This window comes from Sinocyclocheilus anshuiensis, unplaced genomic scaffold, assembly GCF_001515605.1.
Source record: "Sinocyclocheilus anshuiensis isolate Anshui unplaced genomic scaffold, SAMN03320099.WGS_v1.1 scaffold431, whole genome shotgun sequence".
Taxonomy (NCBI): Eukaryota; Metazoa; Chordata; class Actinopteri; order Cypriniformes; family Cyprinidae; genus Sinocyclocheilus; species Sinocyclocheilus anshuiensis.
The window spans coordinates 1,163,346-1,189,355 of NW_015551065.1; the positions used below are offsets into that span (position 1 = coordinate 1,163,346).

Consider the following 26,010-nt stretch of genomic DNA (forward strand, 5'->3'; position numbering starts at 1 on the left):
CCTGTGGTTGGACGACATTACCCATAATGCCATTTAAAGAATGCAGCATGCCATGCAGCGAGCTTCCGGTGAAAATTAGACAGTCCAAAGATGGCGGACCTCCTGGGCTCGATCTTGAGCTCGATGGAAAAGCCTCCAACCGTTCACGACCAAGAAAGCCGACGGAAAGCTAGAGGTAGAAAGTTTTAATCCTACAAATACACTTCCTTACAGTCCGGAAAATGAACCTGGGCGTGCTTGTAGGTTTCCAAGTGAAACTTGAGAAATATCCGAGTGCCCTCTGCGACACTAACGCTGTAATAAAAAGAGCCAATCACCGCCTGAGAAACGATAGATGCAAGTACATACGTCATGTTTCTGCACGTTTGCCGTTGAAACGCCTCTAGACGTCATAGTTAGTTTATCTCTTTTTATACATGTAATTTATTAAATTGCTTCATGAATAGGCCGTGCTTTGTGTTGAAGCACACATGCTTTTATGCAAATGACTTTCGAAATGAGGAAAAACAGGAGGAAGCTACACCCAGATGCCTGTCATGCAATAATAGCTGAGCTTTACTGCAGCAACAGCATTGTCATAATCAATGTCGTTTGCTAATGTATTTATTGAATTTTTCCACCGACAGTTCACATACATGTGGCACTTAAGACATTTTTGTTATTTTATTGTCTATTCTGATTCCTCTCCTGCTCTTACTGTCACTGTGCAGAACAAGCTGCCAGACTGAAGAAGATGGAGGAGGATGAGAAGAGAAAGAAAGCAGAGTTTAGGAAAAAGGTATAACTTATGACTTTATTTGTCCCGCATAAACATGATCTTATGACATAGTGAGCTTTTGTTTCTGAAAATCTGTGGTTTTCCATTAGATGGAGAAGGAGGTGTCCGAGTTCATTCAGGACAGCACACTGAAGAAGAAGAAATATGACCCAATGGGCAAGATCGAGAGAAGCATATTGTGAGTTCAACACCGTCTTATATGAGAGAGATTTCAGATTGTCAAGTTCAATGTCTATCTGGGTTTAGGTTAAATTTGATGTTCTCCAGAATACCATTATCAGCTGTGGTTTACAAAAGTGCAATGTAATTAATGTTAGAATATGTTTATTTATTTATTTTAATACATACTGCTATTCTAGTTTAAAATGAAAAGATTACTATAAGCAGGGGTGCACATAAGTGGTCCGCATGCGCGACCAAAATAAAAAATGCGCTGTATAAATAAGTTCTGACAGCGCATTTGCCTACCGACATGGATGACAGCTGTTAATGCACAATTACCATTTTAGATCGACAAACTGTACTGTATAAGATTTCTATTCAAATTGAAAGCATAAATCTAAGCGACCCGCTGCCGTTTTCAAGGCACAGTGCAAAACTGTGACATTTCAGTCACTGACGCTCTACTTACTATCTTCTAATAACGTTTTATGGCGGATGGCAAACCAACTTCTGGTGCATTTACCGCCACCAACTGGACTGGAGTGTGGAGCACTAATAAGCAACTAATATACATATTTATTTATTTATTTATTTATATATATATATATAAACACATTCCTAAATTCTCCTGATTAATCCTATTTCGCTCTACTTACTTGCCGGCAACCCGCCAAAATAAAAGCCTGCTGATTTTAAGGTTGAAAATGATGAAAATTCATAGATAAAAAAAAAAAAAAGTAAATATTAGCATTTTATTTTTAAGTTTACAATAAAATAAAATAATTGTATTTGTATTTAATACTCTCTTTTTACTTTAAAATATAATAGTATTATCACACTTTATTTTGTTTATTATTTTATAAAAAAAAAAAAACGAACTAAATAAAGTGCAACAATATTAGCACTATTATTAATTTATTTTTTATAGTTATATTTAATGGGTCACACTATGTTGTGAGGACCAAACCAAATCTCCAAGTTCTCTTATGAGAACCAGGCTGAAAAACGTATGTGCACCCCTGACTATAAGTATGCCACTGCTCTCTTTCAACTACTGGTTTAACCAGTGGCATGAGTTTTAGGCAGGTCTACCTGTTTTCCTGCGTAGCATACAGTTCATGCTAAGCGCTTCCATCTCTCTTAGGCATGATGTGGCTGAGGTGGCTGGACTATCATCATTTTCTTTCGGTGAGGATGAAGAGGGCAGATATGTCATGCTGTTTAAAAAGGTTAGTATGTATTGTGCAATTACCTCTCACAAGGATCTTTGTAAACGTGTTTCCTTGTGTTTAGTATTCTGTATAATGAAACGTTTTCATTCTGTTGTCTTATTTATTTATATAGCACTTTATATAATACAGATTGTTCCAAAGCAGCTTGGCAGTAATAAACAGCACAATAACCATGTTAATTTTGCAAAATGCAACAATTATGAAATGACTTAAAATTCAGCTACAAGCAGCTTTACGGAAGACAGTAGGGTCATTATTCAGCTCAGTGTTGATTCTTTGTAGTTATTAGATATATACTTAAAGGGATAGTTCACCCAAAAATGAAAATTCTGTCATTAATTACTCACCCTCATGTCGTTCCAAACCCGTAAGACCTTTGTTCATCTTTGGAACACAAATTAAGATATTTTTTATGAAATCCAAGAGCTTTCTGACCCTGTAGAGACAGCAACGCTGCTACCACATTCAAGGCCCAGAAAGTTAGCAAGGACATTGTTAAAATAGTCCATGTGACAAAAGTGGTTCAACCTTAATTTTATGAAGTTACGAGAATACTTTTTGTGCGCAAAGAAACCAAAATAACGACTTTATTCAACAATTTCTTCTCTCCCGCATCAGTCTTTGACGCGCGTTCATGAGAGTAGTCAAATAGATAATGTTACTACGTATCAGTGGTCTTTTAAACCCCAACTGAGCAAGCCAAAAGGTGATCCAAGAAAAAGAGGAAAAACAACAGGAGAAGCCAGACTCATTTAGAGGACCAGTTCTCCTCTGGCCTGTGGTGTTCTCTGCATTAATGCTTAGTGTGTTTGATTGAGTGTGTGTTTTGTTATGAAGGAGTTTGCGCCATCAGATGAAGAACTGGAGGCTTATCGGAAGGGTGAGGAGTGGGACCCGCAGAAAGCCGAGGAGAGACGTCGGCTAAAGGTAAGATCCTGAATGCTGTGCAAGAACCTGTTCAAAACCTTAAAGAAGTAAGATAAGGAGAGAAAGTCATTTCATAATCTAGGAGAGCTTTCTGTTGGTTCATGTCTGCCTAATTGGATATCTTTTATTTTACTACTTGGAACACCATATTTAAGTTGGGTATTTGTTTCACTGCACTCTTCAGGAACAGGCTGCACTGGAGATGGAAAAGGCCAGTCGCACTCAGAAGAGGCCTGCGTCACCCAATTCAAACTACAGAGACAAATACAGCCATCTGATTGGAACATCTGCTGCTAAAGATGCCGCCCACACGCTTCAAGCCAACCGGACATATGGCTGTGGTGAGTATAATTAAAGGAACTGCACACGTAAAAACACTTCAAATCTGAATCATGCGGGGGAAGGGGGGATCAATCGTCCAGATTGTATCCCCTAAAACTGATTAAATGAACAAAGGCATACATATTTAGTAGCATAAAGGACTATAAAGTCAAACAGGAAAAACACCAAAGGAAAAAAGCTTTACTTTTTGCAACAGGATAGTGATGTAGGTGGGGGGAGTGAATGTACAGCGCTCTCTCCCACCTTCAATACCACGACTGAGGAGCACTAATTCCGAGTATGGGTCACCATACTTGGCCACATGTCACGTCACACTTTTAAAAGAAAAAAATGGGATCTGGGAAAAAAAAAAGAAGTTATGACTCAAGTTCAAAATTATAGATTTTTCTTTTATGCCAAAAATCATTAGGTTATTAAGTAAAGATCATGTTCCTTGAAGATATTTTGTAAATTTCCTACTGTAAATATATCAAAACTTAATTTTTGATTAGTAATATGCATTGCTAAGGACTTCATTTGGACAACTTTAAAGGCGATTTTCTCAATATTTAGATTTTTTTGCACCCTCAGATACCAGATATTCAAATAGTTGTATCTCGACCAAATTTTGTCCTAAACCATACATCAATGGAAAATTATTTATTCAGCTTTTAGATGATGTATAAATCTCAATGTTGAAAAATTGACACTTAAGACTGGTTTTGTGGTCCAGGGTCACATTTAAGAAAAGTAATGGTAGTAAAATTGGCCGTTATTCCTCGTGAGGTGTAAAATACTGTAATTTCTTTCTATGCGGCCAACAAATGCGACCTCCGGAGGACGCAGCTTTTGCCTTTGATTTTTCGAATCATGTTTGTTGTGTTGTTGTTACAGTCCCTGTGGCCAATAAGAGAGACACTCGCTCCATTGAGGAAGCCATGAACGAGATCAGAGCCAAAAAAAGACTGAAGAAAGGTGAGGAGGAAGCCACTGGCAGCGGCAGCAGTGTGTGAGAGCGGTGTGTGTATATGATCAGTTGTTATGCAGAACAGAAGAGTGATTGAACAGTATTTTACTCCTATAACAATGTTTTACATGAACAGCAGGGTTTGATAAAGATGAATTGTCATGCACATAAAGGCAGTTTAAAACTGCCGCAGGATAACCGTACTGTCCTAAAATGCTTTCACCTCTATATTACTGTCCCAAATAATGTGTTTTTAGACTTCATTATTAGAATAAACAGAAACGTGGTGTTTAATATTGAAAATTCCTTTGTAGTTTGGCATGGTGATATAATGGCTCTTTTTAAAGTAAAGTCACATTTGGTCTTAGAATAGCTTTCATTTGCATAAATTGCTTAAAACAGTCATATTTATTGCCTTGATATAACTGTGGTAGGTATGTTTGACTCCATGGCTGTTTTAATGTTCCTTTTAAGTCATTAAGCAGTATGTCCTTAAACTAGTAGTTGTTTCTCGTTACTGTTTATTTGCTTTGTTTAAATTTGGTTGAGGACCATTTTAAGTGCTCCTTGTACCTTTTATGTACAGGTGTTGTATGCAGATGGTTTTTAGTTCTAATAAGCATATATATCATCTCATCCATAGCTAACATATTTTGTCCATTTACGCCGGCTTATCATTCTGAGCTGTGAATCATTATGTCCTTGTGTATATGGACTAGATGGATCAAACAAATAAAATTGTGTGGTGTCATAGATTTCAGTGTCAGAATTTTTTATAGTTTTTTTAACATTTATTTATTATATATATATATATATATATTTATAAACATTTATTGCAATGTTTAACCCATGCCCTATTTTATTTTATAATTTTTTTCCCTACGATAATTCAAAACACTTATTTCTGTTTATATATTTAATTTTTATCAACTTGTTATATTACATTTATTTTAATTTTAAATCTTATCCTATTAAAAAACATTTGTACATTTATTTTTCAGTTTATTTTAATAAGTTTCGCCTTAGCCATCAGCCCCTGCAGTTCCTTCATGAATCTCCAGATGGATCCACGAACCTTTGGGAAACTCGAACATATCTCGCGATAATTGCAGTTCTCGCACTTCCCGTTGGCCTTGCAGAATTGTAAACAAACGTGTGATCGTAGTTCCACCAAGGGGCGAATCAGGCCAGTTCCTCGAGAAACCGACACGGATCCATGAGATGTAAGCTTCGAGAAAGCATTTTTGGGAGAAAAACGCCTTGTTACAACGATTTTAGCTGAGTCAAAGAGAAGACGCGACTGGGAGACATTTGCTGGAATACGAGTGATAAGCCAGCTAACGTTAGCTGGCAGTCGCTTGTACAGTGAGTAAAGAATTACAGACATTTCAACTGACTCATTGCCATTGTTTAATTTGAATTGTTTGTACACTTGGGATATAATTAGGGTTTTCGGAAATATTATCTTCCATGAGACAACAGGGATCGGGAAGTAGCAGCCTTCAAGGCGGGGATGATCAATTTCTGATGAATGATTGTATTTCGTTCATTATCGTAGTCACCAGTGAGGAGTTTGGGGATTTTGTTTAGGCCTGATTTGTTGTGTGGTTGTCTGTGTCAGTAAAGAATTAGCTATAGAAGTGGGCTTAAAAATAGCAATTGTTGGTTGTTGTAAAGTCTGTGTATTGTCCATACATAACGAAAAAAGTACAATCTTGTTTTTCTATTTCCTAGAATTATCTAGGGTTTGGCGGTAAAATACGCAAATCAGCAGTAATGTCATACCCAATGCGCATCCTTTGCCCTTCATTTTGTAAACAAAAATTTTAGTTCCATGTTTGGGGAGAAATCTAGAATAATGAATAACAACAATGCGTCACATGCACACACACAATACACGAAGTTCCTAAGAGAACTTGAAAGCGGCAGTCAACAGTAACACTAATAGAAAATGACCATGTTCTTCGCACATGTGTTATTTTTGAAGTACTAAGCATCTAATGATTTATCATGATTATATAGCAAACTTACATGTAAATGAAATACTACTATTCTTAATTGGCTAAGAGCTCTTAGTTATTGGCTGGTGACAATAATCTCCAAATGGCCGAATACTAGACTAACCTGTCCTGTTGAATTGTATCTCTTGACAATATCGACAGACTGAATGTTTACAGTGACAGAATCATAGCTGGGAAATATGCATCCTTTCTTGTTGTTTTCTGTAGAAACTTGGCTAAAATACACACACATACTTGTCCATATGATTTATGGGGATTCTCCATACTAGGCGTAAGGGTTTTTATACTGTACAAACTGTATTTTCTATCCCCCTACCCTAAACCAGGGTTGGCCAACATTGGTCCTGAAAAGCCAGTCTTGCAGAGTTTCACTCCAACCCTATTCAGGTACACCTGAACCAGCTAATCAAGGTGTAAGGGTTACTAAAGGTGAGTTTTTATCAACGCTGGATCAAAACTGCAGGACTGTCACAGTGGCTCTCCAGGACCGATGTTGGTTATGTTCACACAAAACTACTGGCAATGTTAATTTTAAAAAACACCACTTAGTATGGTTTTTAAGCCTTTTGTTTTACAAGGACACAGTAAGGGTTGTCATAAACCATGTTTATGTTGTAATACCCATGTTATTAAGACGTGCGTCCTCATAACCCTGTATTCAAGAACATGTAAATCAGTTGTTAAGCATAGTGCTTTGCAGTTTAATCTGTTTCTCAGGCTGAGGTTAAAGTGGTCATTAAATGCAGTTTCAGGCTTTTTTATATTATGTTTCTGGAGGTTAGTTTATTTAGCAAAAGTTTTTTTTTCACCAAAAAAGGTCCAATATTTGTAAAAAATTATCATTTTCCATCCTCGTTATCACTCTGTGGAAAACGCTCAGTTTGATGGGGCATTACCTTGAAACCACAGCATGCATTGCTGTGATTGGCTAATTGTATTTATTTCACAGTTTCCACGGCCTCCTTTACAGCATGTTGTGTGTTTTGATGCTTGAGATGGCAAGCACTGTGATAGAGCTGTGAATGTTTGAGCGCGAGTCAGAAAAAACTGAAACAACACAATCATTTGCAATGCAAAACAGTATAAACATAACTGTTAACATATTTCTTAAAAGACAGTGACAGTAAACGACCGTTGTGAAATGTGAAGAACAAACTAAATATTATCTTTCAGTCGCTCATGTGCGTCATTAAAGATCAACTCCAGCCCTGCATTTCTAATGCTCAGATCTTTAGGGAATCTATATAGGTTTCCTGGAGATCTTTACATCCACTAACAGACAGAACAATATCTAAAATTTGTGACATCACGATTCTACCATATTTCAAACAATAATTAATATTGAGAGTTAGTTTTGAGTTCTGAAACTTGCAGTATGTTTTTTTTTATTGCAGAGTAGCCTCTTCTATGTGTAAATATCAAGAACATTTTGATTCTTCTTTTCATGACCCTATTATAAGTAGGCCAAGACTAGTTTAAAGTGATAATTACACAGTTCCTGTTTAGAAAGTCTCAGCATTTGATCTGGCCATGATAATAAGGAACCAAAACTTCCCATTTGCAAATCTACAAAACACGTTGTTGACTTTTAGACACACCTTCTGATGCATGTGTTATCTATTGTTTAGTTTTTCTTGAAATTAATGCTCTTTTTGTCATTTCACCAATTCGCTACAGGGAGAGTTTATGAAATAAACCCAATAAAAGTGTTCTGCTTGATCGAGGTTAACACAATTTGGACTAGACAGACTTTTCTCAAGTAGTTTTACTTCCTTATAGGTTGTTGATGACTCATGTAAACAGCAGTTTCCCAGTTTAGTACCACTTGAAATCGCTGAATGTGCTCAGTACATTTTATGGTCAGGGTTAATTATTTATTGGAAAGATGAGTAAACTGGAATTCTCAGAATGACTTGATTTGATGCATTCATATTAAAAGTGGTTCATTTTAAAGAAGCTCGCCTCTTTTTTGGGTTAGTTCACCCAAAAAAGACAATTTTGTCATTAATTACTCACCCTCATGTCATGTCGTTCCAAACCCGTAAGACTTTCGTTCATCTTCGGAACACAAATTATGATATTTTTGATTAAATCTGAGCGCTCTCTTACCCTCCCATAGACAGCAATGTAATTAACACGATCAACGCACAGAAACGTAGCAAGGACATCGGTAAAATAGTCCATGTGACATCAGGGGTTCAGCCGTAATTTTACGAAGCTACGAAAATACTTTTTGTGCGCAAAGAAAACAATAATAACGTAATTTATTCAGCAGTTCTTCTCCCCGAGTTACCGTCTTCCGCCATTTTGGAGAGTACACGAGAACGTAATCAACGTAATGAGCGTTGTTTATGTTCAGTAGAAAGAGCGCTGGAGGGTCTGAGAGCTCTCAGATTCCATCAAAAATATCTTAATTTGTGTTCCGAAGATGAACGAAGGTCTAACAGGTTTGGAACGACATGAGGGTGAGTAATTAATGACAGAATGTTCATTTTTGGGTGAACTAACCCTTTAAGTAATAGTTTACCAAAAAAAGAAAATTCTGTCATCATTTACTCACCCTGGAGTTGTTCTGAACGCAGAATATATTTTGAAGAATGTGGGTAACCAAACACTTGACGTTAGCCATTGACTTACATAGTATGAAAAAAAATACTCTGGTCAATGGCTGTCATCAACTGTTTGGTTACCTCAATTCTTCAAAATATTTTATAAATATAAAATACTATTTAAAAATAATATAACAATAATCCTGTTTTACATTTCAGCTGTAAAATTATAGTACTAATATTTATGACTTATAATTTCTTTGTTTTTTTTTATTTTGTTGAAAAAAGTCACTGGACTATTTTAACAATGTTCTTACTATCTTTCTGGGCCTTGAACGTGGTAGTTACATTGCTGTCTATGCAGGGTCAGAATGCTCTCGGATTTAATAAAACAAAAAATCTTAATTTGTTTTCCAAAGATAAATAAAGGTCTTAAGGTTTTGGAACAACATGAGGGTGTGTAATTATTAACAGAATTTTTATTTATTTATTTATTTATTTTTAAAACTGCAAGATGAGTGTCCCGCCCACATTTCACAAGGCAATCAACAACCAGCAGATAGCCAACTCCCGCCCTACATTTTTTTTTTGATAATCTGCTACACTCAGATGTAAGTCACAAATATGAAAGAAAAGATATGTGGCTACTTCGGTTTCATTGGATCTTTAGAAGCTTATTAGTATGTCACTGCATGATTATGAAATCATTCATAATTACAGATTTTTTTGGTGTTAGCACATGACAGATCAGCCATTGCTCACCAGTCTGCAGGCCATGTACAAAACCGTTGATAATCATGACTACGTCTTGAGGGGAGAAATTATTAATCATGAGTTGTGCTTTCTTAGAATCGATTTGTAAGTCAACAGTTAGGACTATTTTAAAGTTAAATAAATCTGTATATAAAAAGGGATTCATGTATTGAAGAGATTGAACTGTCTCTTGTATACTTTTGTCTAAATTCTTTTTGAATTGTCACACTGAAAATGTTGAAGATTGTAAAATCATGCGTCTGTATGCAGGTCTTGATTGCCCTCATCAGGGGCCCAGCCTAATTCAGGATGGTGTATGTTGGGGCGCAGCTGGGCGTATCGGTGCTAGTCTTATTCTGCACTATGGCGCCGTCTCCTGGTCAGGCATATATATATGCTGTAAGTGTCTGCTTTCAGGCTTTCATTGGTTTTATGGTACAGTACATTTGTTGGGTATTTGGTTGCACCAAATCTACACACTTTACCTTTCAATAGTCAATATAAATTTTATAATGTGAAGCAATTGATTGCTTTATAATGGCTTTATACTGCAGCTGCTAATGGCCTATTTTCTATTCCACGCAGCATTACAGTAACATGACCTCCATGCTATTTGAGGATCTGCCTGCTCTCTTTGGCCCTACTCTGCCAAACGATGGACTCATGGTAATGAATCTCTACTGCTAGACTTGTAGTTTTGGCCAGTAAACTAAGTAACTGCATATGAGTGACTAACTTCTTTCTATTTTGTTCTTTCTCTTCCAGGGTGTGCTGGTTGAAGCTCATCCTCAAAATGCTTGCACACCTATAGATCCTCCTCCAGTTTCTCCCACACCCTCCGATCCCAACAGCACTACAAAATACATTGTCCTTATTCGACGCTATGACTGTAACTTTGATATCAAGGTTAATGTTCTTGTGAAAAAAGAAGTACAATTTGGCATGCTTATAAATTACTTATGACTACATACTTATTATGAAAATAATATACTTTAAAAGAATATACTTAAGTGTGAAGTAAATGTAATGGTTTCGTCCACTTAGTCCATGCTTTCTGACTCACTTAAGTAGGACTTAAGTGCATATTTGTGTAATTTCATAAGTACTTCTATTGTCTTGGAAATATGGTTGCTGCCTAATGTACTGACAAGCATTTATGGTAAACTAAACTACTTTAATCTCAATTGAAACTTGTCATGCATGTAAATATATTTGTAATTATACATTTGTAATGATAAAGTCAAAAACACAATGTAGTTCATTTAAAACATATTAACTTTAAATGTAACATCAAGTTTAGTAAATTAGTAAGATTTAGTATGTTAGTCAACACATCAAAATAAGTACTTTGAAGCATGACTAAAGATTAAAACAACGATTAAAAAGCAAAACTTTTAATTTGACATTATTACAAAGGGCAATTTTTAAGAGTAATTAAGTGTGTAAAGAAACAGTCATGAAAGTAAATTTAAATTTACAAAATAAAATAAATGTAAAACAAAAAAAATCTAAGATTTCAAGTACACTTTAAGTGCACATTCAATACAATGAAGCACAGTTCTTTTTCATAAAGGTATGTTATCCAGTGTCAAGGCTATCACAATGTTAGTGACTTTGTATGATAACAGGTATGTTTAATGTACAATGAATAACAGAATATGTGAGCAATATTGTTTTTTTATTTTTGTCTCATAGGTGCTCCATGCACAGCAGGCCGGTTTCAGTGCAGCCATAGTTCACAACATGTACTCTAATTCACTTCTCAGTATGGGATACAGCAATGGTGAGATTGACACACACACACACACACACACACATTCTTTTGAGAAATTATGGGAAAATAACACCTGTGCATCTTCATAGGTTTGTTGTATACAAGTAATCAGAATACTAGTCTTATTGGTAACTGAAAAAAAATCTAAAAAAGTTTAATAAGTGAACATATATAAGCAGTGGTGGATGTATAGAATGTTTGAAGTCTATCTATGGAATTTTTGTAATTTTGCAAATTTCAGTACAGTTGATCCCCTGTTGAAAGGGGTTTAAGACATTTGTTGTAAGACTTTTACATACTTTATCATATTTGCAATACAGTCCATTTTTTGTCCATTTTGTTTTTGTTTAGACACCATTGCGGAGGAGATCGAGATTCCTTCTGTGTTCACAAGCTACTATGCCTCTCAGATACTGCGCAGCTTTATCATACCAGAGAAAGGGTGAGAATAATATAGTCTACATACATTCTTACACAAAATGGAACATTAATAGATATATAAGCAGAACCAATCATTTGTATACACTTATGTTCTCAGATAAAAAAAAGGTACAAAACATGTCACTGAGGCAGTACCTTTTCAAAAGGTACACCTTTGTACCTTATTTACCCATAAAGGGTGCATTTTAATACCTCAAAGTTACTTTAAAAAGTATATTTTAGTACCTAAATGGTATATTAGTATATTTTGAAAAGGTGCTGTCCTAATGACAGATTTTGTAACTTTTTTCTGAGTGTACTCCACTATAATTAATATTTTCTATCATTTTAGTATAATACCAGTAGTAAGTGATCAAAGCTATGAAATAAAAAAAAAATGTGGACATGTGGAAATTATGTAGCGACCTAAAATAGTCAACAAATGAAAACGGTCATAAACTGTCATATAGAATTTTCACATTCTAAAATACAGAACAGTTTACAGAACTACTCGCTCAGCTTCTGGTAATGTCTTTTTTGGATGCTCTTGTAAGCAGTGTAGGAGGAATTTCAATTAATTGTTTTTTTTTGTTTGTAATTTGTAACAAAATATAATGCTTAAGCACAATTTAAATTTGTGTACAACTCTAATTTCAATCAGAGAGCATTGTGATAAACTTGAATTACTTTGTTCAGCTTACCATCTTTCAGGGCAAAGTTTGTTATAAGGGTTGTTTTATGTTTTTAAGGTTGTATGCATAACTTTGTTTGTTGACCCACTTTACTTTAGGGCTTACGTGATTCTAAAGCCTGAGTTCTCCTTCCCTCTGACCTACTATCTCATCCCCTTCACTGGAGTTGTTGGCATGATCATCATTATCATGGTCATCATACTGGTCAGTGCTGCTTTATAAATATCATTGTGGATTTACACAAGATTCATGCATGAAAGTACAGGTGTCTAGAATATAATATTTTCCACAAATATTATAATGATAGTATGATATGCTATATACAGGTGCATCTCAAAAAATTAGAATATCGTGAAAAAGTTTTTTTTGTAACTTATTTCAAAAAGTGAAATTTTCATATCTTCTAGATTCATTGCATGTAAAGTATAACATTGTAAAAGTTTTTTTTTGTTTTAATTTGGATGATTAGACCTTATAGCTCATCAAAGTCAAAAATCCAGTTATTTAATTGTCACTTATTTATTTTAAAATATAATAGCATTATTATGCTTTACTTTTTATTTTATGAAATAAAAAAAATTAAAAGTCCTAATAATACTATTATTACTACTATTAATTATTTTCATTTTTATAGCTATATTTAATGGGTCACAGTACATGCAGGGTGAGCACCAAAACAAATCTCTAGGTGCTCTCATGAGAACCAGACTTATGTGCATCATTGCTAATAATGTTCTGTTTTTAATTGGTCCAGATTGTGCGGTGCGTGCAGCACAGGAAGAGACTTCGGAAAAACAGACTCTCCAAAGAACAGCTGAAGAAAATCCCCACTCACAAGTTTGTTAAAGGTGAGCAAGAGACTTTATTAAAGGTTTATTCAGTATTAAACGTTACATAAACTCTATGGACTGCATCTGTGGTGTGTCTTTATTTACCACAGGAAATATTCTTGACTCCGCCAACAAAAACTAACACATTTACTGAAATGCAATATGTACTGACAATCAAGTCCAAAATATAGTGAAGTTACAAGGCAAAGATATGTCTGAGAAATTCATCACAACTGCTTGTTGTAAATCATTGATATAGTGATATATTGTTTTCATGAAATCATCATGTTTGGGTGGTCTAAAGATGATAACAGCACTGAAATCTTATGCGCAGGAGTAGTATGCACATATACCAGAGTTATTATTGTTAACTAAAACTAAAAGCATAAAAATCATTTTTGTTACTTGAAATAAAATAAATGTCAACTGAAAGAAAATATTAAAAAACTTAAAGCTTATTTCATTTCAGCTAGTTTCCATAGGAACATTTTACATTTTCATTTATTTGAATTTTGTGTTATAAAATAATTATAACTAAAACTGAAATAAAATTAATAAAAACTATATACATTTAAAATCAATAAAAATAGAATCACAAAAACATACAGCAAAATTACTAAAACTTTAACTACAATTAACATTAAAGAAAAAGATTTAAAATGACATCTAATTCAAAATATTAACATAACAGTATCTCAATGATGCTGAAATAACACTGGCATAAACCACATGGTCAAACAAAGAAAACTCACCGATCACTGAGTTCAGAGTGGGTTCTGATTGTGAGCAAGACTGTTCTACTGGATCATCTAGCACTTTAATAATTGCATATTTTTCTCAGGCGATAATTATGATGTGTGTGCGATCTGCCTTGATGAATATGAAGAGGGAGATAAACTGAGAGTGCTGCCCTGTTCCCATGGTAAGTGAGCTGCTCACGTCTGGGTTTGAACCTTTACACTTCTGTCTAATAGTTTAAACATATCTAACATTTGGCTGTTAAAGGTAAAGTGCACATATATTACAAGAAATTACATGTTTTAGTTTGACTTTCTGTTTAGTTGATTTTGAAAAAGCAAACTGAAACATTTAGAGCTGATTGGACCTAATCAGAGACACATTGGAGGTTTCTCACACATAAAACCAGGCAGCCTGTTTGACAGAAGTAAAATAATTTTTAATGGAAATTTAAAATTTACATAGTCACCCATGAGTTCACCTACATTCAAAGAAATGCAAACAACCGTGAATCACTGCAGGCAAAAGTGCTGATTTCACAAGCTACATCAATAATGAGTGCAAAAAGTCATTTTTCTTACTTAAATTACACATTCTTTGACTATTTCTAATAAACATTTAATGCCATATTCATGTCATATTTCCTTTGTACTGAATGTAAAATTAGCATTGCCTTGTCTTTTTTTTTGTTTAAATAAAATTTTTTTTAAGTGATTTATTTCTACTTATTTGAGTAAATATTATATAAAAATAAATATAAATTTCATTGCAAGAATCCGCTATGCATGTGATATGCTATGCATACTATTGTTATATTAAATAGTGTGATATTATAAATATCAGGCCATCCTGCTCTCTGAAATAATGGCTTCAAAGAATTGTCTAATCTCTGTGTGTAAAAAATATTCCTGCCTAATGCTTAAGTCACCAAACAACAACAACAACAACAAAATCTCAATGGCTTTTAATGTTTATGTAAGAAGTGGCATTTAACTGTGAGCTTGAATTTTAAACAGCAAAGGAAAACTAGTTATTAAATATTATGCAAAATAAATAGAAAATCCATGGCATAAATTGTTGTGCATGTATTATTTTACTATCTTCAATTTAAATAGTGCTTTCATACAGTACTTGTGAAAAGTTTGGAAACATTATGATTTTCCAATGTTTTTAATGTTTTTAAGTCTCTTCTACTCACCATGGCAGCATTTATTTAGTCAAAAATACAGTAAAAACAGCACAAATGTGGAATATTATTACAATTTAAAATGACTCTTTTCTATTTGAATATAGTTTAAAATATAATTTATTTCTGTAATGTAAAAGCTGAATTTTCATCATCGTTACTCCAGTCTTCAGTGTCACATGATTCTTTAGAAGTCATTCTAATAAAAACACTTATTTTAATTTGTAATACTATTTCACAGTATTAGTGTTTTACCATATTTTGAGCACTCCTTGGATAGTGTAAGAGACTTGATTAAAAATATAAAAAAATCATAATCTTTCCAGACTTGTGACAAGTACTGTATGTATTGTTGAAATAGCATTTTAAAGGAAAAAATAGCTATTTTTTGTCCCTGTTCAGAATACCATAACATAGTTATTTTTTGTTCCATTATTCAGCTTACCACTGCAGGTGTGTGGACCCCTGGCTCACCCAAACTAAGAAAACCTGCCCAGTGTGCAAGCAACGCGTGACCCGTCCCAACCCAGAATACTCAGAGTCTTCAGATTCCGACGGAGAGTCGGGGCCACACGAGGCTGATGAGGAAGAGGAAGGAGCGACCAGCGAGGCTGATTCCGAGCGCACGCCTCTCCTTCGGCCCTCCAACCCCACGTCCCCCGCTTCCTCCAGCCCGCCTCCCTCTTACGCCTCCACAGTAACATCAGAGGCAGCCGTCGCTACAGTAACAACCTCCGCACAGTGCTTGCCGCACGCACCGCAGCCTGACGTGCCCCTGCTGGGATACGATGAGTACTACTCCCCCTTAGAGGACTCGGATGAAGGTACGGATGAGGAGGAGGGTCACCCCTCAGATAGCGATACCACAGAGCTTATCGGACGGGGCGCTGTGCAAGTCTGAGGGGTCGATTAAAAACAGCTTTGGTTGTTATAGGGTGTGTTTTCTCTGTTGTATATCACAGAGCTCATATTTGAGATATGCATCCACCTAGCTAGTGCGATCAACACTACACAGCAGTTTTTCTTTTCTACCCTAAAATTTGGTCCGTGTCCAAATAGAAGTTAAAAGTAACTTTTTTTGTTAAGTGAATGAAACTGTTTCTTAAAGGGTTAGTTCACCCCAAAATGAAAATTCTGTCATTAATTACTCACCCTCATGTCGTTCCAAACCCGTAAGACCTTCGTTCATCTTCGGAACACAAATTAAGATATTTCTGATGAAATGTGAGAGCTCTCAGACCCTGCATAGACAGCAACGCAACTGTAATGTTCCCAGGTCCAGAAACGTAGTAAGGACATCGGTAAAACAGTCCATGTGACATCAGTGGCTCAAATTCAGTTTTGCGAAGCTACGAGAATACATTTTGAGCGCAAAGAAAACAAAAATAACGTAATTTTTTCAACAATTCTTCTCTCCCAAGTTACGTCTTCTGCCATTTTGGAGAGTACCCAAGAACGTAATCGACGTAATCAGCGTTGTTTACGTTCGGGAGAGAACGCGCACATGAACGTAATCTGCGTAATCAGCGTTGTTTACGTTTAGGGGAAAGCGTGCGTATGCATTGTTATACTCTCTAAAATGGCAGAAGACGTAACTTGGGAGAGAAGAATTGTTGAATAAATTGTTATTTTTGTTGTTTTTTTTGCGCTCAAAAAGTATTCTCGTAGCTTCGCAAAACTGAAGTTGAGACACTGATGTCACATGGACTGTTTTACCGATGTCCTTACTACATTTCTGGACCTGGGAACATTTCAGTTGCGTTGTTGTCTATGCAGGGTCTGAGAGCTCTCACATTTCATCAAAAATATCTTAATTTGTGTTCCGAAGATGAACGAAGGTCTTACGGGTTTGGAACGACATGAGGGTGAGTAATTAATGACAGAATTTTCATTTTGGGGTGAACTATCCCTTTAACAAAATAGTCCGTCCATAAATAAATTAGAACAGATAATTTACTCGCCCTCATGTCATTGTAAACCAATATGGATTTCTTTCTTCCATGAACAACACTTTCTAGCAATAAGCTGATTAGTTGTGCTTGATTAGGGAGACTTGCAAAACACTGTTCTACAAGACAACAACAACACGTGTGAAGCCTGAATATGTGGAAGTACAAATGAGATTTTAAAGTTGCGTTGCGTTGAATGACGATGGTTCACACAAAAATAAACCATCTTTCATCAATTACTCACTCTTGTGTCATTCCAAACCCACAAGACTTCCATTAATCTTCGAACACAAATGAAGATATTTCAAATGTTCTCTCATCTGTTGAAAGTCCATGCAACCAACAATTTAATGCATTAAAAACATAAAAAAAAGACATAATAAAAGCAAAATCAGTCAGAAAATAAAATTTAGTTTCATCGAAGTCTTCTGAAGAATTGAATTATATGATGAACAGACTTAATTTAGGCTTTTTCTCATACACGCATACATAGAGAACATCAAAATATGGTAAACTCAACTGTACTCACATGGTGCGTATGAACAAACCTCACTGATTCTTTCGTGTCAAGCAAGTATAACTGAGTTTTCTTTTACCATATTTTGATGTGCTCATGTATGTGTTTATCAAAGTTTATACATGAATAAAAGCCTAAATTAAACCAGTTTGTTATATAAAGTGATTGTGTCTCTTCAGAAGACTAGACTGATCAATTCACATGGATTCCTTTTATGACCTTTTGAAGAACTTTTTGAAACTCAAAGTTTTGGGTCAGTAGACATTCAATTGTGGGACAGTGTTAAGTTTCATTAAAAATATCTTCATTTGTGTTTTGAAGATGAATGAAAGTCTTATGGGTTTAGAATGACATGATAGTGAGTCAATGATAACAATTGAAATTTTTAGTTGAACTATCCCTTTAAATTCTGCTTTGACAAAGCTGTCATATGACTTCATGAGATGCAGAATATAGCACATTAATCACGTGGATTAATTTAATGGTGATTGGTTGTCATTTTGGGAGCTTGGTCAGCTTCTACTAAATTCTGCTAAATACTTATTCTACTAAATTTTTCCATTTGTGTTTCACTAAGAAAAAAAAAACTCAAAATGATGGTGAGTAAATAGTAACAGAATTCTCAAAATTTTGGGTGGACTATTTCTTGTTGTCACCATTTATGTGCAATACGGACAGGTTGCCAGTTTGTAAATTAGTAATTTTATTTTATTTATACATACAGAGGCCACACAAAAATTATTGCAGACTTCCGAATTAGCGTTTTTGAAAACTAACTTGTTTTATGTTATTTTTAGTGTAAACCTGCATAAATCAACCTGTTTAAGCGATCAAACAATACCATTCCTACAGGATTTACATTCAGTGATTTTGAATTTCTTTGGGTTATTACAGCAACAAAAAAATCCTTTATAATCTGTCTTTTTTTTTTAAATACATAAACTGGCTGTCTGAACCAGTTCCTTGTTCCTCTCTTTCTACATCATATAATGGCATTATTCTCTCTCATATTGATATACAAAGGTTGCAGTTAAAAGTTTTATTATCGTTACTGATGCAAGCTGTAAAGCTGGATGAACAAACAGTCTTATTCTTTGTTTAATATAGATATTCGCAATATAAATGCTAGCTGCTGTTTGAAATTCAAATTGACTTTGATCATAGCTGACAGTGTATTGACTTAATAGCAATGTATATAACCTTTTACTGTCCTGTTCACATCTCAGATGAATAAGAAAACAGTTGTCTGTTCTAAATAAACCTAGATGCCTCCTTCAGATTTTCATTTGTAAATGTGACACCATCCGTTTCTTCCTTTAAATCACTAATCAGTCAAATGAATGTCACGTGTCTGTTTTTCTTTCCCAAGTTTAATTTTGAGTGTGGTTTCAGTTCGAGGTTCAAACTCAGTCTTTGACATCACTGACATGGAAATCGCAAATTGAAAATCAATGAGACAAAACATTCAGCTCTATTTGTCTCAAATTTAAAATAGAACACAAATAACACTGTAATGCTGCGCCCTGGGACTGGGAGGCCTTTTTCTAAAAAAAATAAATAAAAAAAAACACATCAGAAATATCCACTTTAGCAGCACTCACATACACCAGACCTTTCTGTTTTATTTCTATCTATATTCTGAAGGTTTTACCAAGAAATTGTTTCATGTATCATTGACCTGTTTCATATAACACTTTATTCCTAAAACATGATGAAAATTCTATTTTTTTCTGATTTATGGATTGATAAAAAGAGTTGTAAATAAATTGTAGAACAACTATTTAACTAGTTATCTAGAACTAGTAGTAGAACTAGATTTTTAATTGTATATGATTTCCTGTGGTTAAAGGGAACGGGTTCTTTACTGGACAATGAAATAGACATACTATCACATAATTCAACCCATGCTGTAGAATGGCTTTGTAGGTTTGTGGAAGTGAGCGTAAATATCTATTAAAGGATCTATTTAATATCTATACAGCTTAATTTTACGTTGAACAGACTGTGGTAAATAAATAACTGGATTTTCACAACAATTTATACAATGATTTTCTTTGGATAAATATAAACTACTTGAACTCATTTAAAAACAACAAAGTTTAAATTAGACGTAACCATATTATAATAAAAGTGTTTCAATGTTTGAAATCAGAGACTTTTTTTTTTTTTTCAAAATAAGTTTAAGCATTTTATGAAACCGCCCAAACGCGATCACGAATGGACCAAGGAGGGCCCCGCTCCCTACCTCGCACCGGGCCCCGCATAAGCTAAGGACAGCCCTGCCAATATGATCCTGAGACCCTTCGAAGTAGACTGGTGAGTCTGATGATGCTGCAAGAAATTTAAAATCCACAATTTCTCCAAGAACCGTTCTCGTTTGGGGATGAAGTCTCCAAAAACCACAAAGTGCCCTCAAAGGATCTACAGGCAGCTCTGGAAGAAACTGCACAAATGTGGTCATGAGAGTTCATAAAGGACAAAGTGCTCGCCAGTGTTGGGGAAAGTTACTTTTAAAAGTAATGCATTACAATATTGCGTTACTCCATAAAAAAGTAACTAATTATGTTACTTAGTTACTTTTTATGGAAAGTAATGCGTTACGTTACTTTTGCGTTACTTTTTAAATCTGGACAGGGCTTGCTTGTTTGTTTTTAAAATAAAAAAGTTATATTTTTGGCAAATATAAAAGCCTTTTCACACCAAAAGTGCATGAATAAGCCTCAGGCTGAAGGGAAAGTAAATTTAAGTCCGTACAGTAGAATGCAGAAGAAGAAATTTCAACACACTTCAGCAATAAAAAAAGACACACGAATGTTTGTCTAGAGTCATTTTTGCTTATTAGTACGGTTGAACTGGATCATCGAAGGTCAGAAGCAAATAGAATGAGATTAAATACATAAAGGATATTTGTGTTGTTTAACATTTAATTATTGCAGGTTTGCGTCATATTCTGAGTTGCATTATTTTTATTCATTTTGAGGAATACTGAATCTGTTGTTTTTTGTTGTTGTTTTTTTGTGAGTGAGATGAATTAATGCATATTCATATTTATTTTAGAACTACAGTAACATCTGATTTCTCTCAACATGGGGACAGGAGAGCTGTCAGTCAATAAATTGGAAAAAACAAATAAAAGTAACTTGCGTTACTTATTTGAAAAAGTAACTCAGATATTCTCTTGTAAATTAAAAAGTAATGCGTTACTTTACTAGTTACTTGAAAAAAGTAATCTGATTACGTAACTTGCGTTACTTGTAATGCGTTACCCCCAACACTGGTGCTCGCTCTCTGAAATAAAGGATTTTGGAATGGCCAAGTCCAGTATTCCAGTTTGTCCAATTGCAACGTTGTAGGGGAGACTTGAAGTGAATCATACAAGAAACCGTATATCCCAGTTAATGGATAATTCCCTTACAATCAATAGCTTTATAATATTCCCTGTTTTATAGTATAAATATGCAAGTAAAAATCTGAGTTATATATATATTTTATTAGGAATATTAACATATTTATGAAAGGTTGTTTCATAAACAACAAGCTGTGGTTGTTAACATGTTAACATTTAGTTCTGCCCTACATTTGAATGACATTGAAAATATTGATCTGGACTTCTGTGTGATTATGAAGAGGAGGAGTCAGAGATGCAGTGTGTGCAAACATCACAGCTATTACTGCAGGGCAAAATATAAAACAACAGTGAGTGAATCAAGGACCTATAAACACTACGATTGGTAATAACTACAATAATCAAGGTAACATTCATAACAAAGCAGTTAAGACATTTCAAGAAAACATATTTTAGAGTGTGTTGGTAGATACTTTATAACGAAAGAATTTGTGTATTCGACTGTTTATATCCCACCTGAAACTGTCACGTTACAACCCGGCGCTTCTCCTTATCCACCCATGACTGCTTGTTTGCAATTATGGACTAATTTTATTGGCTCTCACAGTTTTAATCCCAAAAAAACGTTCCAGATGCTGAAATGCGATTGGTGCACAGAACTGCCCATCAACATAATAATCCCGCCCTAATACTGTGCTCTGATGACAGCGCAGGCAGACGGATCGTTTCATCTATCATTATATCTGCATTCAAACCACGTTTGGTAAGCGAACATGTTTTAAAATACATGCTCAATATTTTGTTAAGTGCTTCATTAGTATAATATATTTAATTTTACGTTTGTTTAAGTTTGTCTATATAGTTTATTTAGAGTGTAGGTTGGTAGATTAACAGTCCCCTATAATAATCTCAAATGCAGTCTAGTGCACTCCTCCTTATTCAATGTAGCATCGCGTCATTAATGGTAGACCTTATATTAATTACTGCACATTCACAGTTAAAAACCTCAACTTTGTTATTAATCAGCGTTTCAGTCAACTCCAATTCCCAAAAAGTACTGTGGTGGTATCATGGTAATTTACCGTGATGATATGGTGATGTTTTGATGATTATATAAACTATGTACTTAATTGTTATCATATGTGTGATGTTGATGTTGGCATGCTATACTCCAATTACTTCAACAACAACAAAAAAAAAAATAATAATAGTCATGATTTATGTAAAATATAGCATGGTCTTCAATAATTTAGACCTTATAAATATTATTTTCTAATTTGTTTAGTCATTAACAGATGATTAGTGTCATGTAGTACAATGTGATAATGTAGGCTATGTTCTGTGCTTTTACTAGTGAAATGGAGCACTGTTGAGTAGTGAGCCATTGATTTCCATTTGAGTTAATGGACATTTCCACAACCCTGCCTGCCTGATTGGTAGCTAACAGAGAGATGCTGACCAATTATGTTTGCTCTTAGCTTCTCCTGAAACCTGAAACCTAAATTTAGCTACAATGAGATAGGGAATGTGATTTCAAGCCTGCATTATATATAAAACATATCCAATAATGGAAACCTTGAACCATGATTGAAATAAACATGCCTCAGTACAGTCATGCTCTACAGGAAGGTGACCCTTGGCTACAAGAGATGTGGTGGATTTAATAGTTTTACCTGAAAATTATTTCTACACACATTCTTGGTTCCATGCATTAAAGAATAATGTAGGAATACGAACGAATGCTCTTAAATGTGTCATGGAAGTCAATGTGAGTGAAAGCGGTGTAATCCAGAGAGCAGTGCATTGTGTGTGTGTGTGTGTGTGTGTGTGTGTCTCTAATAACTTAATCCTGAGAGGCTGGAACACCAACCTCCCCCTGTATAATCTTCTGGTGACATACAGTTACCTTACTCGTTTCTGGATTGTAGGCCACACAGTTACCTTACTCGTTTCTGGATTGTAGGCCACAGAATGAAACGAACAACATGTGGAACCTTTGAAGTTACGCTGTTATGTTCAAAGGTGTTTATAGAATATAAGTATTAATAGTATAGGGGATCCTTTGTGAAAAAGAAGTGCACTTAATTGTACTCAACGTGAACTTATAGTGTGCTTCAAATCTTTTTTGTATTTTAAAGGGGTCATATGATGCTTTTTTAAAGATCATTATTTTGTGTATTTGGTGTAACAGAATATGTTGACATGTTTTGCGCGCGCACACGCACACACACACACACGATCGCAAAACTCCGCATTTGAACAGTCAATAGCAAATACTTAAACTAATAACAAAACAGTAGCTGATTCAGAAGTGCCAGATTGTCATAGCAAAGTCAGAATTACCTCCTCTCCTAGGTTCACGAAACGGTCGTCCATAAAATGCATTGCTGTTCTGTTGTAAGTAATCTTAATGATTCCTAAATGCATCTACTTCCGGAAGGCCAAATAAAGTGCTTTTGCTTTCGCCTAGAAACACACAGCGTCTCCCTGACATGCTGCTTCAACACTAACTGCGGTTACTGAAACCACGCCTTCTTTCTTTGCGTGCACATTTGGGCGGCATTACGCAAATATTTCCACATAGTGAGGTAGATATGTGGGGGCGTGTTAGAACGAGCCGTTTTAGGGGGGCGTGGCAGAGTCTTAACTTTGATAAAGAATATCTCTTTGGTTTTGAGACTTTAGTCTTTGCAACTTCAGGGATCTTATCTATGCACAATCAGCTTGTAACACTACAAAGAGAAAGGAAAACTTGAAATTGCATCATATGACCCCTTTAACTATACTGGCAAATAATGTAATATTAATGAAATAAAATAACAAGTGGAATAAAAGACCATTAAAGGGACAATTCACCCAAAAATGTACATTTTGTCATTTACTCACCCTCAACAGGGTTAGTTGGTTAAACTGTCCATTTAAGTGCACTTAAAGAGAGACACTTTCATAACTTTTTAACACACTTAAGTAGACCTTTAAAGTGCACTTTGTAGTAATGTCAAATTAAAAGTTTACTTTAAAGTACATTTTAAATCATTCTTCTCAATCTTTTGTTGTGCTTTAAAGAAGTACACTTCTTTTGATGCATTGACTAACAAGAATACTTTATAATTCTAACTGTAGTGAGCTTTACATTTAAAATTAATATATTTTATCATTACAAATGTCTAATTACTAATATATTTAAACACATGACAGACGTAATAGAAATTACATTAAAGCATATTTTAATTTAGGCTCCAGCCCTGTGAACCTGCATCCTGCACTTCACTTCACTTCAAAATCCTCCTTAATTGGGTCAAAAAAGATCTAATTGGACTAACTAAATTGCATATAATGTAAATCTATCATACTAATTTATAAACTAATACATTTAATTGCAATTAACATAAAATTAATTGTCCAAAATATTACTTTCTGTCTGCACTTCAGTAAATTTTAAGTGTATTATTAAGTATATTATTAATTATATATTATTATAAGTATATATTTTTTTTAATAAACAAGGGGTTGCAGGTTAAGTAAGTAAATAAATAAATCTTGATACAAATATATATCATTGACCATTTAGCCATTTCAATTTATAACGTAATCAAGTTAGATACTATTTATTTAAAATAAACAAAACACAAATTTTATTCATGACCACATATAAACTTATAGCAAAAGAGTATTTTGATAAGAAAACTACAATGACCACCAAAATACTGGACACTTCAGCCACTCGTGCAAATATTTAAATATCAATGCATTAATTCGAAGACAGCACACTTATTAAGCAAAACATTTGACAAAGGGTATTTCTTAGGTTTTAATAAAACAATAGTAAAACAAAGAATTTGGGATATTTTTGTGTGTTGGTGGAATGTCTATAGTTCTTTAATAGATGTCGTTCTATAGTTATACTTTTTTCCTCTTCTTCTTCATGGTCCTACTTCATAGTCTTCATGGTTTTCCACTTAACAGCTGAACCCATGATTTTATGTAATGATCATTGCCTTATATTAATAGGTTCTTAATATAAGACAAGTTAATATAATTTATATAACAGATTTTTAATAGGACTTCCAATTTGTAGTGTACATATATTTAGTCTATTAGTCTGTTAGTCTAATGTGACATGGAGAAAGATGTGCGATGGATGGTGTGAGTAAATTTGGTCTAATTGTCATCCTGTTTGTGTGTCCTTACAGGTGCTGGTTTGTTTGTGTACATGTGTTGAGGTGAAGTCATGCCACTGGTGAAGAGAAACATTGAGCCCAGGCACCTGTGCAGAGGAGCTTTACCTGAGACCATCAGCAATGAGCTGGAGTGTGTGACCAACAACACTCTCTCTGCCATCATACGCCAACTTAGCAGCCTCAGTAAGACCTACTTTATTATATTAGTATGACAAAAGAAAAAAAAAGATTTTTATTTTTAAACCAGAATAAATACTGGGCATGTAAATGTTATGATAAATTCACAGATAAAAAAAAAAAAAACGTGCAATCAGTTTAATTAATAATTTATTTGAACCTATATGCATGCACTTCTGTTTTACACAAATACACTATAAATCAATTGAATAAATGAGATGGGATAGCAAGGTTTTTTTTTTTTTTTTTCACTGGCTCCCCAGCAAACACTCTAAAGCTTAATCCCATGAAGCACAGAGCAATCAACAGATGTGGATAAGGAGTATATGCATGTTCTGCGGGGTTCTATGGGTCAAAGATGCTGTGTTTATGTGAATGTATGGAATAAGACTTGCATTTATTGATTTGCAGTTAATATCACCCCTGTGTGTGTGTGTGTGTGTGTGTGTGTGTGTGTGTGTGTGTGTGTGTGTGTTACATCTATATGGTA

At 34.6% G+C, this 26,010-nt stretch overlaps 3 protein-coding genes across 3 annotated transcripts in view; all 3 read left to right on the forward strand.

Annotated features, from left to right (window-relative positions):
* The first annotated feature begins 14 nt into the window (after nucleotides 1-14).
* spag7 (sperm associated antigen 7) lies at nucleotides 15-5,142 on the forward strand. Its single transcript, XM_016451939.1, has 7 exons — nucleotides 15-175; nucleotides 711-778; nucleotides 868-956; nucleotides 2,085-2,169; nucleotides 3,010-3,099; nucleotides 3,284-3,440; nucleotides 4,315-5,142. The coding sequence occupies exons 1-7, from the start codon at nucleotides 91-93 to the stop codon at nucleotides 4,431-4,433; spliced, it is 693 nt and encodes a 230-aa protein (XP_016307425.1). The 5' UTR covers nucleotides 15-90; the 3' UTR covers nucleotides 4,434-5,142.
* Nucleotides 5,143-5,491: 349 nt separating this feature from the next.
* On the forward strand, nucleotides 5,492-16,467 carry rnf167 (ring finger protein 167). Its single transcript, XM_016451940.1, has 10 exons — nucleotides 5,492-5,752; nucleotides 9,981-10,109; nucleotides 10,296-10,376; nucleotides 10,476-10,616; nucleotides 11,406-11,493; nucleotides 11,836-11,926; nucleotides 12,695-12,800; nucleotides 13,351-13,444; nucleotides 14,268-14,348; nucleotides 15,791-16,467. The coding sequence occupies exons 2-10, from the start codon at nucleotides 10,020-10,022 to the stop codon at nucleotides 16,249-16,251; spliced, it is 1,233 nt and encodes a 410-aa protein (XP_016307426.1). The 5' UTR covers nucleotides 5,492-5,752; nucleotides 9,981-10,019; the 3' UTR covers nucleotides 16,252-16,467.
* A 5,374-nt stretch (nucleotides 16,468-21,841) lies between these two features.
* Nucleotides 21,842-26,010, forward strand: part of wasf3a (WASP family member 3a) — a 17,254-nt gene continuing 13,085 nt past the window's right edge. The window contains exons 1-2 of the mRNA XM_016451941.1: nucleotides 21,842-21,925; nucleotides 25,356-25,526. Of these exons, the coding sequence (XP_016307427.1) occupies nucleotides 25,394-25,526 (133 nt within the window). The 5' untranslated portion in view covers nucleotides 21,842-21,925; nucleotides 25,356-25,393. The remainder of the gene's footprint in view (nucleotides 21,926-25,355; nucleotides 25,527-26,010) is intronic.